The 20,236-nt window shown below is 35.5% G+C and overlaps 1 protein-coding gene across 2 annotated transcripts in view; it reads left to right on the top strand.

The window, feature by feature from the left end:
• ZC3H6 (zinc finger CCCH-type containing 6) overlaps positions 1-20,236 on the top strand; it is a 65,825-nt gene that overhangs the window by 25,714 nt on the left and 19,875 nt on the right. The window contains exons 2-5 of one of the 2 annotated variants that reach the window (XM_070473927.1): positions 2,091-2,271; positions 9,532-9,654; positions 14,624-14,876; positions 18,689-18,822. In XM_070473927.1, the coding sequence (XP_070330028.1) occupies positions 2,091-2,271; positions 9,532-9,654; positions 14,624-14,876; positions 18,689-18,822 (691 nt within the window). The remainder of the gene's footprint in view (positions 1-2,090; positions 2,272-9,531; positions 9,655-14,623; positions 14,877-18,688; positions 18,823-20,236) is intronic. The other variant, XM_070473933.1, reaches the window with a different exon arrangement.

Raw genomic sequence — 20,236 nt, 5'->3', positions numbered from 1 at the left:
CAAGCCTGAGCCACAGAGGTGAGTTCGATTCCTAGGTTAGGAGGATCCCCTGGAGAAGGAAATGGCAATCTCCAGTGTTCTTGCCTGGAGAATTCCATGGACAGAGGAGCCTGGCAGGCTACAGTCCCTGGGGTTGTAAAGAGTCAGACATGACTGAGTAAGCACACACATGTCTTCCATGTAGGTCAGTTGATTAATTTGCATTTTAAAATGTTACTAAACATTTGGGCTTCTATAACTATAAAAATGTCATAATATAAAAATTTGTAGATTTTTGCTTTTTCTGTGAATGTTTTTTACAGATTCAAGTTGAGATATTCTGCTTTTGTGGTTCAGGTTTTATTATCTACTATTAAAATTTGTTTTCTTACTAAAGTTTATTCTTATGATGAGAACTAATATACATAGCTGTCTGTGGGCCAATAAATTAAAATTCCTTCCAGTAGTTAGAATGTTTGCTTCCTAAAGTATTTTAATTTCTCCCTTCTGTCCTTCCTTTTCTTTTTTATGGTAGCTTAGTAGATGGTATTTGGTTGGTGCAAATGTAATTGCAGTTTCGGACCGTGAATTTTAAATCATTATAAGTAGACTCAACACATCTTTATTAAAAAGGGAACCATTACAGTCAACATGTTTTTGCCAATGAGAAATGAGTTTGTTTATTCCTTTAGCATAGAAATCCATGCTTCAGTGTTTGATGAACTCTTAGAAAGCATTTTCTGCATCCTGCTGGTTGTTGGTGTTTTCCCTGCAAAAAGTTGTCTAGGTGCTTGAAGAAGTGGTAGTCAGCTGGTGAGAGGTCAGGTGAATATGGCAGATGAGGCATAACTTCATAGCCCAATTCATTTAACTTTAGGAGTGCTGGTTGTGTGACATGCAGTCAGTTTGGGCATTGTCACTGAGAAGAATTGGGCCCATTCTGTTGACCAAGGCTGTCTGCAGGTGTTGCAGTTTTCAGTGCATCTCATTGATTTGCTGAGCATACTTCTCAGATATAATGGTTTTGCCCTGATTCAGAAAGCTGTAGTGGACCACCAAACAGTGACCATCACATTTTTTTTTGGTGCAAGTTTGGCTTTGGGAAATGCTTTGGAGTTTCTTCTCGGTCCAGCCATGAAACTGATCGCCAATTGTAATATAAAATACACTTAAATGGTTTGTTGTTGCATACAATAAGAGAAGATGATACTTCAAAACGATAATTTTTTTTATTTGAGTCACCCACTTATCAAGCTTTTTTCACTTTTCCAACTTACTTCAAATGCCAAATGACCATACAGTGGTCTATGTTGAGTTCTTTGGCAACTTCTTGATTAGTTTTAAGAGAATCAGCTTCGCTGGTTGCTCTCAGTTGGTCATAGTCAACTTCCAATGGCCATGCTCTTCATCTTTGAGGGTTTCGTCTTTGCAAAACTTCTTGAACCATCACTTCATGTACGTTCATTAGCAGTTCATGGTCCAAATGCATTGTTGATGTTGTGACTTTTCTCTGCTGCTTTATGACCCATTTTGAACTAAAGAAGAAAATCACTCAAATTTGCTTTTTGTCTAACATCATTTCTATAATCTGAAATAAATATAAAATAAGCAGCAATAAGTCATTAGCAAAGAAACATAAAGTGAGAAATGCACATTAAAATTATGTGTAACATAGCCACATTTACTTAAGAATGTATTCCAATATCAAATGGCAAATTTCAACAATGCAAAACCGCAATTGCATTTGTACCAACCTAATAATTATTGCAGTGTCACATTTGGACAGTATTGCATTATGCAATCATTCATTTGTTTGGTGAGAGTCAATGCTTTTAATCTAAATCAAAGTTTGGCAAACTATAGCTGCTGAAATTGCTGCTTACATTCTTGAAGGGTGTTTTTAAAAAAGGAGGATTTGCAACAGAAACTATATGTGGCCTGCAGATTTGAAATATGTACTATCTAACCCTTTATAGAAAATTGACCAATCCCTGATCTTACTGAGTATAACTTAAAATCTTGACTCACTTTTCCTTTCATTTGGAAATGTTTCTATAATATTCCCTTTCGAGTTGACATTTGAAAATTGACATTTTCATTGCCTTTTACAGAGAAGATGGTGAATTAGAAGATGGTGAAATAGATGATGCAGGATTTGAAGAAACACAGGAACAGGAAGCAAAAGAGGATGAAAAGCAGAAAAATGAGAAAGCCTACCGAAAATCAAGGAAAAAACACAAGAAAGAAAAAGAGAAGAAAAAGTCCAAAAGGAGAAAACGTGAGAAGCATAAGGTCAGTTAGAATCTATTTTTTGTTTCTTTGGTAAATTTTTATGAAATGTAAAACACTACACTGAAAATTAGAAAGTATAAATCATTGCCTATTTTTTTATAAAATACATGAATTAGATCTTTTGATTTATGTGCTTAATAGATTTTCTGAATATAAAGATTATATGATATATCTTAAAGATTTAAAAATAAGGTAGTTTTAATACAAATTAGAATAAACCTTTTAAATTGATAGAAGATTGTGTGCAAGAATACTGAAAGCTTAAGGAAAGAAAATTTCTTTCTCCACAGATGTAGATTGTCAGCACTGGCCTTGTTTACCCATTCATTTGTTTATTAATTCATAAGTATTACTACATGCTTGCTGTGGAAATCTTCGTGCTGTATGCTGGGGGTTACAGTAATGAATGAAACAGTCTCTGCTCTTACAGAGCTTACACTGAAACGAGGAGGAGAGAGGCATGGAGCAACTGAAAGAGAATAGCTGAGTGCTGGATACAGCATGGTGTGGGTCAGGGCTGAGCAGAGAGACCTTATACTGACAGAGAACTGAAGTTGGCAGTAGTAGTGGGGTGATTTTTCTAAACTCCCTGAATTTCCCCCATAAAAACAGAGCAGTTAGGATGGCAAAACCAAGAATGCATTGGCAACATACTGAAAAATGAAATAACAAGTTACCTCCACAGACCTCAGAAATACAAAAGGATAAGGCCAAACCATAGACCAAGACTAGAGTAGGATCAGCAGCTGTATGAAATGAAGCAGAGAAAAGGTAAAGAACCTTCCATAAAACAGATTACCAACAGGTATTCATCTCAAAGAGTCCCCAGTGAATGTGGAGAGCCTGTTGGCCAAACTGAGAAACATCAATGGAAACTGAGAGGGGACTGTATTAGTTTCCAGTTCACGTGTGAGTATAAGGTGACCAGGTAAAATTGGATGGTGCTGGAATGGTCTGGGTCTGATGAACTCATAATGCTGATCAACTAAATTTCTTCTAGAACAGAGTCCCACCCTGAAGAGATAGCTGCTGGGAGTTGAATCTAGCTTGAGAGGATGGGAATAATAGGGCTAAGGAAAGAAAAATGGGTTAGAGAGCAGGGGTGGCTTATCTCAGAACATACCTAGCCATATTTTTTCATGCTTCATGCTAACAACATGAGAGTGAAGCTGAGACAGTTTTCCTGGTCCGTTCTTCCTTTGATACCTGAGCAACAAGATTGGACCATGATCACATTCCATATAAATTACTATTATTAAAAAAAAAAAAAGGTAAGTGGAGAGAATAACATTCTTCCAGAAAAGAAAGAGTGCCCCCAAAGCATGAAAAACTTAACCTAGTATTTCAAAATGATTTTTAAAAATTACGAAAATACAAACTATGATCAGATAGCATCAGTAGAATTTGCAGGGGGATCCTTTGATCATTTAGGCAAAAAGACCAAGTCACTTATTAAGAAAGGAAAATTAGATTTATAAAAAAATTTTTGATGTCACTATTTTGTGCCAGAAGATCATGGGGTAACATATTTGAATAAAATATGAGCCAAGCATTTTCTATCCAGGTACATACCAAATTTCAAATATAGTGTCCTCAGAAAAACTGTATATAATAGAAATAAGGAAATAGTGTCATAAACATTTGCATAAAATCTACTAGAGAACAAGTTCAGATATCCAGAATGACTGAGTGATAAAGCAAGAGTGATCTATATACACTACATATTTGTCTATAAAACTAAAAATAAATAATGAACATAAGCAGGGCAGAATATTATGTATCGAAACATTACGGCTATAGAAGGTGTCAGGAAAAGCAGAAGAATATATGGTAAGCAAGATAACTTTATTGGTAGCTTTATACTTATTAACTGAGAGTTTTAAAATATACTTCAAATTATTATCCTGAGAATGAAAGAGAGGAAAGAGAAGAAGAGGTTACTGCCTAATTTCCACATTAGTTCTTCTAGTAAACAAATAATATGCAAAGAAGGGATAGGGACTCAGGTTATTGGAAAAAGGCAGTCTGAAAGAAGTAATTGAAACAAAACTATAATCTTCCAAATACCACAAGATACACTCCCCAACAATGCAAAATCTAACTCTTAGCTATGTAACAGAGAAAGATTTTAAAAAATGGGTAAAGAAGTACCAGGCAAATGCAAAGAAAGAGAAGGCAGAAGTCATAGTGTTGATATAGTCAAGGAACTTCCCCGGCGGTCCAGTGGTTAAGACTCTATGCTTCCAATACAGGGAGCATGGGTTTGATCCCTGGTCTGAAAACTAAGATCCTGCCTGCTGTAGGGGTGTGGCAAAAGAAGAGTCAAATTTAGGTCAAGAAGGCATTGAACAGAGTGCAACGTTGAGGTGGGTAGAGGGCGGGGGACTCAAGAGGGAGGAGACACACGTATACTTGACGGTTGATTTCACATTGTATGGCAGAAGCCAGCACAGTACTGTAAAGCGCTTATTCTCCCACTGAAAACAAATTTTTTATAAAAGGCATTGAAAGAAACAAAGAAGGGCGTTTTATAATGTTAAGGATTATAATTCACAATGAAGCTATGTTGTTAATATTTTATATTCCCTTAAACATCAATTTTCATAAAGTAGGAACTATAGGAACTATGAGAAGAAATAGGAATAGTAATAACAGGAGATGCATTAGTAACTGCTCTTATCCCAAAGATATCAATCAAATGGATGAAGAGATGATAAGGATATTAAAGAAATATTATAAATATATATTAAGCTCTGAATCCTGAGAATATATCTTCCTCTCAAGTATACTTGGAATACTCATAAAAACAGACCATGGGAAAAAAAAACCCAGGCCATGTCGTAGGCAACAAACTCCAGTGAATTCAGTAGAGTAGAAATAATATAAAGAGCAATCTCAAACCACAATGCAATAAAGTAAGACATTAATAACAAAGTCAGAAACCAGAAATGCCTTTGAACACAGATTAAAACTGCAGGATTTCAGGAATATAATTATAAAACTTTGACATATGAAGGATAGCTAAAAACTTATCAGAAGAAAAATTACTATGGTATTAAAATCTGGAAAACAGCAAAGAGAGAAACAAAAAGGAAGAGCTTAAAGTTACAAGCAGAATTTAACAAATTAAAATGTAAAGTCAGTTTTACAAAAAAAGATCAGCAAGATATATAAATTATTGGCCAAACTAGTCAAGAAAAAGGAGATGCAAAAACAAAGTTAGATATTTTGAGGCTAAGAACTTTTAAAACCATCATGCCCTGGTTCCTTTTTAACAGTTCTTCATTTAAGTTATCCATCTTCCCTCATAGAGAGGTACTTTCAACATTTTGCTTGAAAATCTTAACTAGTTCATTAGCTTATTTTCTACTTTCCATTTTACTGAATGTAACAATGTTGCTAGATTTAGGCCACTTTACAAGGAAGATCTCCCTTTTGCCACTCCTTTATTTACTTTTGACTGTGCTGGGTCTGTGGCTGCATGGGCTTTCTGTAGTTCTGGCAAGTGGTGGCTGGGGCTGCAGTACACAGGCTTCTCATTGCAGTGGCTTCTCTTGTGTAGCACAGGCTCCAGAGTGCTCGGTCTCAGTAGTCGTGGCCCCCAGGCTCTAGAGCACGGGCTTAGTACTTGGAGCACTCCGGTTTAGTTGCCCTATAGCATATGGAGTCTTCCCAGACCAGGGATCAAACCCCTGTGCCACCAGGGAAACCCCTCCACTTTTAATAAGATATCTCTCTCTTTCTTTAAGTTACCCCAAAGTTCAAAATTTTACTAATGATCATTAAGGGTGATCTAGGCTTTCACTCTCACATCCATACATGACCACTGGAAAAACAATAGCCTTGACTCGACGGACCTTTGTTGGCAAAGTAATGTCTCTGCTTTTTAATATGCTGTCTAGGTTGGTCATAACTTTCTTTCCAAGGAGTAAGTGTCTTTTAATTTCATGGCTGCAATCACCATCTGCAGTGATTTTGGAGCCCAAAAAATAAAGTCTGACACTGCTTCCACTGTTTCCCCATCTATTTCCCATGGAGTGATGGGACCTGATGCCATGATCTTAGTTTTCTGAATGTTGAGCTTTAAGCCAACCTTTTCACTCTCCTCTTTCACTTTCATCAAGAGGCTTTTTAGTTCCTCTTCACTTTTGGCCATAAGGGTGGTGTCGTCTGCATATCTGAGGTTATTGATATTTCTCCCAGCAATCTTGATTCCAGCTTGTGATTCTTCCAGCACAGCATTTCTCATGATGTACTCTGCATATAGGTTAAATAAGCAGGGTGACAATATACAGCCTTGACGTACTTCTTTTCCGATTTGGAACCAGTCTGTTGGTCCATGTCCAGTTGGAGAAGACTCTTGAGAGTCCCTTGGACTGCAAGGAGAGCCAACCAGTCCATCCTAAAGGAGATCAGTCCTGGGTGTTCATTGGAAGGACTGATGCTGAGGCTGAAACTCTTAATACTTTGGCCATCTCATGTGAAGAGTTGACTCATTGGAAAAGACCCTGATGTTGGGAGGGATTGGGGGCAGGAGGAGAAGGGAACGACAGAGGATGAGATGGCTGGATGGCATCACCGACTCGATGGACATGAGTTTGAGTAAACTCCGGGAGTTGGTGATGGACAGGGAGGCCTGGCGTGCTGCGATTCATGGGGTTGCAAAGAGTTGGACGCGACTGAGTGACTGAACTGAACTGAACTGAAATGAGGCTTTCACTAGTGCTTCCTAATGTCATTCCAGTATCTATTCCTTGCCTGATTCCAAAACCAGTCCTGCCTTTTAGATGTTTGTACTGGCAGCACCACATTTCCAGAATCTGTATTAGCTAACTATTGCTGCACAGACTACTCCAAACTTAGAAGCTTAAAACAATGAGTTTGCCTCTCTGTTTCTGTGGGTCAGAAACGTGGGTGTGTCTTAACTCGGTGATTCTGGCTCAGCACTTCTTGTGAGGTTGCAGTCATCTCCTCTTCCAAGTTCAGGCGTGAGGCTCTCGGCAGCCTCAGCTCCTCCCCATGTGAACCTCTTTACGTGTCACAGCAGCGTCCTCATGGTTTGGTTCACTTCCTCCAGAGCAAGTGAGCCAACAGTGAGAGAGCAAGTGAGAGCACCCAGGATGACAGCTACAGTCTTCTTAACCTAAGCACTTTGGACAAGTTCTGTTGACTAGAAACAAGCTTCTAAGTTTAGGCCTCACTCAAGGGGAGAAGAATTAATCTTTATCTCTTGAGGACAGGAGTAATTTGTGGACTTTACCTTTCAAACTACCATCCAAGAATAGATAGGAAAACCCCCAAAGGAGGAATATGTGGCGTGACCCTAACATATTAAAGCACATTAACGCCTCTGTCATTAAAGCAGTGTGATACTGGTACATGGAAAAATAGACAGTGAAACAGAAAACTGTTTTCCTCATTTGTGGTGGATTTTGAAGGACAGGTAGGAATTAGTTGTTTGACCGAAGAGACACAAAGAATACAAAAGCAAAAAGGTGTGAAAAGGCTGCCATGTTCAGGGAAGTCACTGAGGTCTCTAAATTCTTTGTGTCACTGAATCTTTGAAGGGTTCCCTAAGTGGCCGTCCTGTTCATTAGTTCCCGACTGTATGTCTTTTGCCCTCTTTACTCACCGCGATGTGGTGTCATGTTGTTAAAGAGTTCCACAGAAAACATAATCATTTAGACTTGAACTTTAGTACTTAGTAAACAAGTAGATTGAAAGAAATAATCCACTGTATTATAATAATCCAGTGTATTATAAGTAAAATAACAAAATTAAAGGAACACTTTCAAACACTAAACAGATACTAATCAATACCCCCCAAAAAGAAACACAAAAATTCTGAAATAAAAAGTATACTATCCTGTTCACTTAAAAATGTAATAATTTTAGTTACTCTCTTCTATTTCCAGCTATTTTTAATGTAGTCCAGTTGCTAATTTCAGGTTAATAATTATTCTTACTTATTATTATATATGAGCCACATGGTATGTTTTCTTTTTCGTTTTATGATAGCCTGCCTAATGGCTTCTTAAATCTGTATTCTAGACTCATTTTGGGGCGATAGCCTGAAGAATCCTCTTCTTTCAGCAGAATCTTCTCTTTTCTGATGGCTCTTCCTGAAGCAAGGCTCTTGTTTGAACTTCTTAGGCGAGTCGTCTTAGTGTTCTTCAAATGAAAAGTTCTTTTGAGCCAGAGCTGACTTCTGCTAGTAACATAGCAAATTTGGCTTTTAAATCAATAATATTTATTTCAAATCTTACCCAAAAAGATTAGATAGTTAAGCTTGAAGTGTTTCATAGCATAATTATAAAAAGATCTTCATATCACCTATCAAATCAACAGAAACAGGACAGCACCACAAAACTAAACCCAAGAACATTTGAGAACAATGTAGAGGAAAACTGTTAGTCATCTTAAGTGAGCATTTAAGAACGGAATAGAGGAAAACAGATCCTTCTGTTAAAGTATCAAGACCTCAGTTTAGTTTGGCACATTTTTACTGAGTTTGTTCTAGACCTTGATGCTGGAAATTCAAGGACGATAAAATACAGAGCCAGTGTCTTTGTTGATAAGAACTTTAAAAAATATTTTTAAAGAGGATGCTCAACCTGGGAAGGTAATTATTTTGACCAGATGGAGGAGATTTGTTGATCTGAACGAATGAAATTGCATTCATACTTGAAAAAACTTATTCATGATATTTGTCAATCACTATCAATTACTTGTGGTTTGCATTTCATCTTTGTTCAATTTTGTGGATTGGATTTATTTTATATTTATAATTTGGAATTTTTGGTATCTTTTAGATTTAGGGTACTTATATACTAGATTAAGAACTCTTAAGCCATTTTAGGTAAAAAAATAATAATTCATACTCAATTCATGTTCTAGGACCTTTTTGGGGATGAGGAACCAATTTTATTTCCTTTAAGATTAACTTAAATTTAAGATCCCTTTAGAGCATGTAGAGGTACAGTATTTTCTGTTTGAAGTCCTTGGGCCAAAGGGATGATGGAGAAAATGCCACCATAAAATCTCTGAGAGAAGAGGAGTATGTACTTTTCTTCAGAAAATTTTAGAGAAGCTGGGGTGGAGGTGGTCTTTGGAGCAAAAGTTTTTCAGTTAATACTTCAGAACCTACTAGGATAATATCATCTATTGGTTGGCCCCTCTGGTTGAAACAAGCTTATTCAGTTACTAGTTAAATTTTCTTCCTTTTGTAAATGTAACAGTTTTGGTTTTTCCTTCTTTTAGCATAATTCTCCATCCAGTGATGATAGTTCAGACTATAGCCTTGATTCAGAGGTCGAACATACAGAAACTGCCCACAGAAAAAGATCTGGTTTCTACAGAGATTATGACATTCCATTTTCTCAGGTATTTCTTTATTTTTATTGTCATAAAATATGCATAGCATAAAAATTTACAGTTTTAACTATTTTTCTTTCTCTAAAAATTGAAGTAGAATTGACCTACAACACTATGTTAGTTCCAGGTACATAATGTATTATAATAATAGCATTCATTATTTCTGTACATTACAAAATTATACCATGACAAGTCTGGTTACCAGACTTTCACTTATTTCCCTTAATATGATGTCCTCTAGGTCCATCCATGTTGTTTCACATGGCAAGGTTTCATTCTTTTTTATGGTCGAGTAATATTCCATTGTATATGTGCTACATATCTTTATCTATTCATCCATTAATGAACACTTAGGTCGTTTCCATATCTTGGCCACTGTAAATAATGCAGCAGTGAACGTAGGGGTGCATATATCTTTTCAAATTAATGTTTTTATTTTCTCTGGTAAAATATCCAGAAGTGGAATGCTGGATCATATGATAGTTCTTTTTTTTTTTTTTTTCATATGATAGTTCTGTTTTTTAATATTTTGAGAAACCTTCGTACTGTTTTCTGTAGTGGCTGCACCAATTTACATTCCCACCAACAGTGTACAAGTGTTCCCTTTCCTCCACATTTCACCAATACCTGTTATTTCTTATCTTATTGATGATGGCCAGTCTGCCAGGTGTGAGGTGATATATCCTTGTGGTTTTGATTTGCATTTCCCTGATGATTAGTGATAGTGCTATTGAGCATCTTTTCATGTGTCGACCACTCGTATATCTTCTTTGGAAAAACTCACTATTTTCACCATTTAAAAATAGATAGTTACTCAGTGACATTAAGTGTATTTACTATGTTTTGAAACGATCACATTTATCTGTTTCCAGAACATTTTTGTCATCCTAAAAAGAAGCAGTGTCTGCCAAACAGTAATGTCTCATTGCTCCCTCCCCCATTCCTGTTAACCACTACTCTTTCTGTCTCTGTGAATTTGTCTCTCTGGGCACGTCATACACTGTCCTTTTGTGTCTGACTTTTTTTACTTAGTGTAATTTTTTCAAGGTCCATCTATGTTGCCATAGCATGTATCAGAATTTCCTTCCTTTTCGAAGCTGGATAATATTCCATTATAGATATATACCACATTTTGTTAATTTATTCCTCTATTGATAGTTACTTGGATTGCTTTCACCTATTGTTAATAATGCTGCTATGAATGTGGGTGTATAGACATCTCTTTGAGACTCTGCTGTCAAGTCTTTGGGTGTGTAGACCTAGGAGTGAAATTGCTTGATGATGTGTTATTTCTGCATTTAACTTCCTGAAGAACTACCAATTGTTTCCCACAAAGGCTGCACCAGTTTACATTTCCACCAACAAATACTTGAGACTTTTCTAATTGCTTCACATCCTTGTCAAACTTTTTATTTTCTGTTTGTTTGTTTGTTTGTTTTGTTTTGGATAAGAGCCTTCTTGTGTGTATGTGTGCAGTTGCTAAGTTGTGTCTGATCCTTTGCAACCCCATGAACTATAGCCCACCAGGCTTCTCTGTCCATGGGATTTTTCTGGCAGGAATACTGGAGCAGATTGCCATTTCCTCCTCCAAGGGACCTTCTCAACCCACGGACTGAATCCGCATCTCCTGCATTGCAGGTGGATTCTTTACCGCTGAGCTGCCTGGAAAGCCCAAGAGCCTTCTTAATAGCTGTGAAATGATATTTTTTGAATTACTGCCTTTTAAAGAGAAAAATTAAGCTTTCAATTTCATTCTTTGCTTTCTGATATTTAAAAAAATATTCTATAAAATCTGCTACAATTTCAAATCTTTGAACATAAAGAGTACGTCATGTATTTGTTTGCTAGGGCTGCCATAACAACATACCACAGACTGGTGGCTTAAACAGCAGAAATTTACTTTTCTCACAGTCCGGAGGCTAGATCTGAGTCCAGGATTGAGGTGCTGGCAGGGTTGGTTCTCTCTGAGGGCCGCAAAGGAAGGATTTGTTTGGCTTTTCTCCTTGGCTTATAGGCTTGCAGGCTTGTAGACCTCCTTGCTGCTTTGTCCTCGTGTGGTCATCCCTCTGTGCATGTGGACCCTTGGTCCCTCTGTGTGTTCATATTTCCTCTTAGACAGAGAGCAATCAGATTGGGTCAGGACTCAGCCTAACATCTTCATCTCCACTTTAAAGTCCCTTTCTCGAAAGAAAAAGAAAAAGAAAGTCCCTTTCTCCAAACACTGTCACATGTTGAGGTATTGAGGGTTAGGGCTTCAATATAGGAATTTTGTGCCATCTACCTTTTCAAGTGCAAACGTTATTTGGTGTGTTTCAAACAGAAAAAAAATTAAAACATGATATACTTTATATCTTCCTTAAGTATATTGCATAGTATGAGCAAGACTTTAGTATAAATATTACTTTATGCTATAAAGATCCTGGTGCTCTCAGGAGTACTGAGGAGTATTCAGGTCAGTGTGCATATACCTTAAAAACCCCAGACTTTCTGAGTTTTTGCAGCTGGGGATTACGAAGGTTTCCACTTTTTCCAGAATCTGAACTTCTCCTTTTGTTCCCAAAAGTTAAAAGGATAGTCAAAAGTATTGTTGAACCTGCCAGATGATTTTTGATGATGGGCTAGTGCTTTCAGAGCAAAAACAGCTCCAAGTACTGCTCAATTCTGGGGATTTTCATCTATTCCATGAATAATGGTCCAGAAATCCTTCACTAATTTGTTAGCTCTCTGATGTCTACAGTGGTTTGAAAAAAAATACTTTGTCTACCCTTTCTGCATTTTTTTAGGAGAAGGGCTGATCTGAATTAAATTACCTAATCTGGCATTAGAAAAGAAAGTTCAGGATCATTTCCTTCACATAAGCTTTAGGGTTGACTCACTGAGATTAGAAAGTATATCCTAAAAATCTCATTTAATGAAATAACAAGTAGGTACTATATGAAACTTTTACTCTAAAAGGCAATAATAGAATGTAGTATTAGCATCTAACTATGAAATTGAAGAACTTAATATGTTTTCCTTTTTCCTCATCCTTGTTCAGGGTCTCCTGTACTCTTATTTTATGTTTATAATGATAGCCTGTATTACAGAAACCAAATCTGCCCCCACAGACATTCTAGCAGGTATATAGCCTAATAATCAATAAGCAAAGTGATTGGAGAAACTATATCTTTTGGTAGAATTTATAGTCTTTTTCGTTTCTTTTATCTTTAGGAGGGCTTTTAAAAATACTTGCTAGATCCTTGCTGGTGAGTACATTTTGTTCATTCCAGATGAGGAGCTTGTGAAGCGCGAGGAGCTTCTCTTCTAGAGACCCGGGGCTGCTCTGTAACCCCTCAGTGCGTTTAGCACTTCCAGGAGAGCTGGGGTGGTGCCCGATGTAAACACCAAGCACTGCAGCAGGCACATTAGAGACTGTCTCTGCAGAAGCAGCCCTGAGATGGGAGATTTGCATCATTAGAGGGATAGTAGGATCATTTGCGTCGGGAAATCAAGGGAGGGATGAATTGAAAGTTTAGGGGTAATTCTGCTTGAAAAAGTAGGAATTATGGAGATTATTTTTGTAAAGGCTGTGAAAAATCAAGAGAACTGGATTAATATTAACGCTTAAAAGCTTTTGTGTAAAGCATCTAATTTCTAGAGAAAAATTCATAGTTGCCTGTTAACAGTAATCTTTAGTCATTAAGCATTGAAATATATCATTGAAGAATTAATATAATCACATTTTTAATAAAAGGAAATGTAAGTATCATTGAATGAATTAATCTTCAGCTTAAGCAAAGCAATTATTTTTTGTTTTAATAGTGGCTTTTTAAAAAATGTAAGAAACACTGCCTTTTGGCTATAATCCTAAATCCCCTTCTGAATTTCTGAAGTGCTAGACTGAGAACAGTTGATAAACTTTAAAAACGTTGCTTTAAGAATGTTGGAAATCTAATACAATGTCTTCAAAATTAAAAATCGATGTTAATTGATTTTCTTGATTGCTTCAGTTATATACTTTTTCTCTATTTTATAATTCCTAGAAAGGACTTAATATTTCTCTGTATTTTATTAAAAACACAGTCTCATGTTGGTATTCTGCCAGGGTAGTATTTTATATCATTTAAAATGTACTAAACGGAAAATGAGTCATGGTCTGACTTTTTCTAGATCCTCAAGTTGTAATTATGTGCAATTTTTTTCTTGCTTGCTTTCTTATAAAAAGATTGACAAGATATGATAGAAGTAATGAAAATATTTCAGTGATTAGAGAAGTACTTGAATACTATCACTAAATAAACTTATAGGACTACAATGTATTTTTTATTTTTACATGCTTTAGTAAAAAGCAATAAAATTCATAATGGATAAATGCAATAAATAGTTTCTAATGAGCAATTTATTCATTAGATGTTTTTCATTATTAGGGACATCTCTATTTTTTTTTCCTATTAAATCTCATATACAAACATTTTCATTTTACAAATTTGACCTTACATATTTTTTATTAAATATAATATGCTTAAACATGTCATTTGGGAATTTTTCAATCCTAAGGAGACTGTATATTTTCTACTCTTTCTCCAAGCTATTTTACTGTTTTTTTTTCTATTTTTAAAAAGACCTCTTTGGTTTTTTGGAGAAGGAATTTGTGTATGTTGATACGGATTTTAAAGTACTCTTGTGGATACAAATATTGAGGTATGGAGCTTGAGAAATGTAAGACATGGACATGGAAAATAAAGTGAACAAGACACACTCACCAGCAAGGTTTTATAAACATTACAATGTTTAATAACATCAGAGTACCATTTAGCTTTTTAAACTTAGTTTTAAATAGTTCCATAGATAAATTCTAACCACAAGACAGAACAACTGTTTTCCTCTTCTTTCTCCCAGCTTTCTGGGGATGGCGGTGGGGGAAGATGGTCCTGTGTTACTATCAACTCCTCTATATGTAACTGAAAAGTCCTGACAATGGCTATTCATTTTCACTTAGCATGGACATATATCAGGAAGCTACATGGCATCAAAGAAGAGTCAACATAGCAGAAAATTTAGAAGTAAAGAATATGATGAGTACAGTGCCTACAGTGATGACAACTTTGGTAGCTACAGTCAGGAAACTGAGGAAGATTTTGCCAGTCAGCTGAAACAATACAGGCAAGCTAAAGAAACCTCGAATACTTCTTTAGGATCATCTTTTTCTAAAGAACCAGGGAAAAAACAAAGATTGAAAGGAATTCAGCAAGGTAAGTTTGAAATTGTCTGGTTTTGACTATGAAAACTTTATTAAGATAAACAGGTAGCTATGAAGTAAAAACTTAAATTTCTTAGCCCTTTGTTATGGTCAGTTTATTCCTGTGGTTCCTGAATTTGTTTTTCTTTATTTTGTAGACCTTGAGGACAAAAATCTACAAATACTTCAATCTTCATGATATCTTAAAATTTGCATTTAATAGATTTCCTAATATTTTTAAAGTTTATAAAATGTAGAACAACTTTCCTGTTTTGCCTTTTCCCCTCTCTTCTATATGGTGTCAGTATACTGAAAAAAAATTGCCTATCCTTTTCAACTACTACCTTGTATTACTTTATATTTTAGACCCTATAAAGACAGAATCCTGGAAAGCTATTCTTTTATTAGAGTTTAAAATGTAGTGATCATCTTTGCTGTTTAAATATACTCAATACTATAGACTTTTAAAAAATATATGTATTTTATTGAAGTATAGTTGACTTAAAATGTTGCAGGTACACAGCAAGGTAATTCAGTTATACAAATACACAAATACTATTTTTGAAATTATTTTTCATCATAGGTTATTACAAGATACTGATTATAGTTCCCTATGCTATACAGTAAACCTTTGTTGTTGTTGTGTATCTATTTTTTAATTAGAAATCTAACATTCTGTTCATACTAAGCCAAACAAGTGGAATCAAAATGTCATAATTTTTTTTGTTAGGTAAAAATTCATAATTTTTCTAAAATATATGTATTATACATGTTTATACATATGTACACAAAAACTTTTCTACTATACTTGATAAAGTCTTGAGAAAGAACATCAAAGAATAATAATAAAAAAGAAGAGATCAAGAAATTGGAAAACATAAACTAAAGGAAATGGGAGCACTGAATATGAAATAGAAAAAGTGAAACAAACTAGATGAAAATAAAAGATCATCATATAGTCCAGTTTAGTCAGTTCAGTCGCTCAGTTGTGTCCAACTCTTTGCGACCCCAAAGAGGAGGACTGCAGCATGCCAAGGGTCCCTGTCCATCACCAACTCCCAGAGCCTACTCGAACTCATGTCTGTCGCATGGGTGATGCCATCCAACCATCTCATCTTCTGTCGTCCCCTTCTCCTCCCGCTTTCAGTCTTTCCAAGCATCAGGGTCTTTCCCAATGAGTTGGTTCTTCACATCAGGTGGCCAAAGTATTGGAGTTTCAGCTTCACCATCAGTCCTTACAGTGAGTGTTCAGGACTGACTTCCTTTAGGATTGACTGGTTGGATCTCCTTGTAGTCCAAGGGACTCTAAAGAGTCTTCTCCAACACCACAGTTCAAAAGCATCGTTTTTTATTTATTTATTTATTTTTCAATAGCAAAACAGAATTTATTTATTTATTTATTTTCCCCCCATTTATTTTTATGAGTTGGAGGCTAATTACTTTACAATATTGTTGTGGTTTTTGCCATACATTGACATGAATCAGCCGTGGATTTACATGTGTCCCTCATCCCGATCCCCCCTCCTGCCTCCCTCTTCATCCCATCCCTCTGGGTCATGACTGCTCATTAGAAACTTATCTGGAGCTCTGGAGAAAAAAATCAATACCTGAGCATTTGTAGTTTTCAAAAAGTTTCAAGATAACTCTGATATGCATCTGGAATTTAAAAAGTGATTACAGGTTTTTCTGTTAGATCCTAGTTTGGGTGATATGGACTTATATTATTTTTCTGTTGACCAATCATGATACAGTGGTATTAAGTGAGTAATAGTTACATAATCACAAGAGTAAAGGATGTTTATCAGTTTTCACAATCAATAGCCATACAAAAAATAAAAGAATTACAATTGCAAGCCATAGTGGGAACAATGGGAACATAATGGATTAACTTAACAATATAAAGTAACTACAGTTTGAATGGGGGGAGTCAAGCAGAGTGGTGTGGTAAATGGAAGTGCATACATGCACATGCTTTCATCCACCCAACCAAGGACTATACACATTTTTCTGAATCAGAAATAAGAACAAAATCTAAAGAAATTTCTGGAAGATAACCTATTCATCTGTTATATTGAGGTACATCATCCCCGGGGAAACCAGGACAAGATTCCATAGAAATTATGGGTCACATAAGGGTCAAATCAGCCTTAAAAATTGTCTAGTTAGCACGTCTCCTTCAAGAAAACTGGAGCAAGATGAGGCTGAGGTGAAGCAGGGAAACCCAAACCCTACATAACTACTTTTAATTAGCATTGAAAAAAAGAATCCATTCTGAGTAAATTTGGTTATTTTTGTGGCTTTATTTTTTCTTGACTTCTTAGCAAAATTCCTTTGAAAAATGTGAACTGAGGCTTTGTTGAACTAAAGAGGAAGGAATTTGTCTATGCATGTGCTATTGTAATTAGTATGTTCGTTCCTGGAGTCCAGGCATAGTGGTGTCCGGGATCATTCCACTTGGGGAGTAAAGAGAATGTGGAGTCCTTGTTCATCCATTCCTACCTGGGGTTTTTCCTTTCAGACTCCTTCTTTTCATTCTGTTAATGAATTGAGTATTGCATTTTATTCTGAATTTCATTTTTTCCCCCAGAATTAAGAAAGTAATATATGGTCAAATGCAGAAAATTTTTTCTATGTGTAAAAAACGATAACACAGCAAAGATCAAAGATAAAAACAATTTGAATCTCTACACTCAGGGACAATTACTATTAATATTTTTGGCAAACATTCTTCTAGAAGTTTTGAGAATTATTTTTAACAAAAAACTATACACTGTTAAAACTCAGTTTTTTTTTCCCTTTAATTGTGAATTGTATTTCTGTCATTCTTACATTAATGAGTAGATTCTGATAGATGCACCGTAATTTATCTATTAAATTGCTAAATTTGTTAGTAATTATTTGACATTTAAGTTGCACCCATTTTTAAAAAATTCTATGATTAACCCTGCATATTTGTACATATCTCATCTTGGCAAAAATTTTTTTCCTAATAATAAATGCTGACATATAGAATTGAGTCAAAAGGCATAGGTGCATTTGAAGATTTTTGACCCATATACCAAGCTGATATCCAAAAAGGTGATAGATATAGCAATTTATAACACTTCTGCCAGTGTGCAAAAATGCCAGTTTCTCCAAATTCCTACCACCTATTCTTTGAGGTGAAAATTGGTATGTTAATTTTTAATTTCTTTTAATGAAGTGAAATATTTTTTTCATGCATTTATTGGCTGTTTTGTAGATTTAAGATCATTGCAATACTTAGTAGTTCAATATGACTTTGGTAAAATGAGAAATCACTTTGTATTGTAACTTACTACCTTAATATATAATTTTTGTAATTTAAGTATCTGTTTAGATACTTTTAAATATCAAGTTTTTCAAAAGTAAAAGACAAGGATAAATTTTGCTTGGCAGTATACGTGATATCCAAAATTATCAGTAGAAACAATTTGCTACAAATTAATCACTAATACTTCATTGTCTTCCTTAGAGAGGAATGTAATATTTAATTCTCTTAAAAAACAGAAAACCTCCTTAATTGTGTATTCTAAGGAGAATTGAGAAGGATAAAACTAGATTTGAATTCTCCAGCCATGTACCTTGCCTTCCTTATGTTGCTAACATCACTTGAGAAACAAAACAATAAGAAACAGTACCTTAAAGTAAAATGTAAAGATGGAATTAGTTTTTTTCATTGAATCTAGAGGGAAAAAAGAATGCACTATACATTGTAAAGTATTTAAAATATGCTATTCTCTGTAAACTAGTAGGTTGGTGTGCTGTTTTATTTATAATATCTAGAGTACATTTTAACTTTTGTAGGTACTGAGCAGAGGGTTAAAAGTTTTAATGTTGCTCGTGGACGAGGTTTGCTGAAAAAAATCAAACGCAAAGACCGTGGCGGAAGGGTCAACAAAGGGCCAAATGTGTTTTCAGGAACTGATGACTATCATGAGGTAATGAGAATTTATGTATATTGAGGATTCTACTTTTTAACTTACTTGGCTGCAAAGAAGGCATTGTGATTTTAATGCTACTTTCCTAGTAAATGAAAAATTTCCAGTTCATATCAAATGAATATAGATGAATTCCAAAAAAGTTTTGTTTTACTTAGTTATGATACTAGTATACAGATGAACATTTAGGTGACATTGAAATAAAATTGCAAAGTTCGAAAGCACTTCAAAATAAAATTGATATGTCTGAAAGCAAAAATTTTTGTTCTGTAGGTTCTCTGTTGTACTTTTCCTTCCTAGGGGTCATTTTCCCTAGACACAAATGGCAATAAAATGCTTGATAGCTCAATACGTGGCAGGACCAAGAAGGGAAACAGTGGTAAATTCTCTTATTTTTTAGAATTGAAATCCTTAAAAGAGAAGAAAGGAGGTATTAATGTTTGGAAAGATCAACTTAGGAACCATGTGTATAGTAGAGACTGAATAAATGTATGTTGAATTGAATTGAACTCTGAACAAATACATTTCAACCTTGTAGTGACTTTCTAGATTGTGGGCTTCCCTGGTGGCTCAGAGGTTAAAGCATCTGCCTGGAATGTGAGAGACCTGGGTTCGAACCTTGAGTTGGGAAGATCCCCTGGAGAAGGAAATGGCAACCCACTCCAGTACTCTTGCCTGGAGAATCCCATGGAGGGAGGAGCCTGGTAGGCTAAAGTCCATGGGGTCTCAAAGAGTGATTCAATTTCTGTATTCTGCCATTGTTCCAGTAAGATTTGATTGAATTATGCAGAGCACTGGTGAGTTATGAATAGCTGTAACCCTGATTGATAGAAAAGGGATAGTAACATTGAAATTAGAAAATGCTCAGTTTTCTAATCTCTGGGTTTAAAGATAACAGGCAAAGATTTTTTAATATATACTCCTTTAGTATACTGTTCAGGGAGTTGCTAACAAGTGTGACCTTAAAAAAAAAGTTTAGGACCAAATAAATTTGTGAAACCCAGCACATACTGCTCTGCTCCTGGTGATTCTCAGTTAACATGAACGTTTAAAGGCTCTGAGCAGATTAGGCAGAAGGAAGTCTGTTTGACTTTGTTCAACCCATCATTTCCAAAATTTACTTGACCATGAACTCTTTTTTTTCCCCCCACACACCTACAAACATTCACTCTTAATTCTTTTTTTTTTAAGGATTTATTTATTTATTTTTTAACCAAATCTTATATATATATATATATATATTTTATTAGTTGGAGGCTAATTACTTTACAATATTGTAGTGGTTTTTGCCATACATTGACATGAATCAGCCATGGATTTACATGTGTTCCCCATCTCATCCCTCTGGGTCTTCCCAGTGCACCAGCCCTGAGCACTTGTCTCAGGCATCCAACCTGGGCTGGTGATCTGCTTC

This window comes from Odocoileus virginianus, chromosome 2 (genome assembly GCF_023699985.2).
Source record: "Odocoileus virginianus isolate 20LAN1187 ecotype Illinois chromosome 2, Ovbor_1.2, whole genome shotgun sequence".
NCBI classification, from domain to species: Eukaryota; Metazoa; Chordata; class Mammalia; order Artiodactyla; family Cervidae; genus Odocoileus; species Odocoileus virginianus.
This window is presented reverse-complemented; position numbering and strand designations above follow the sequence as displayed.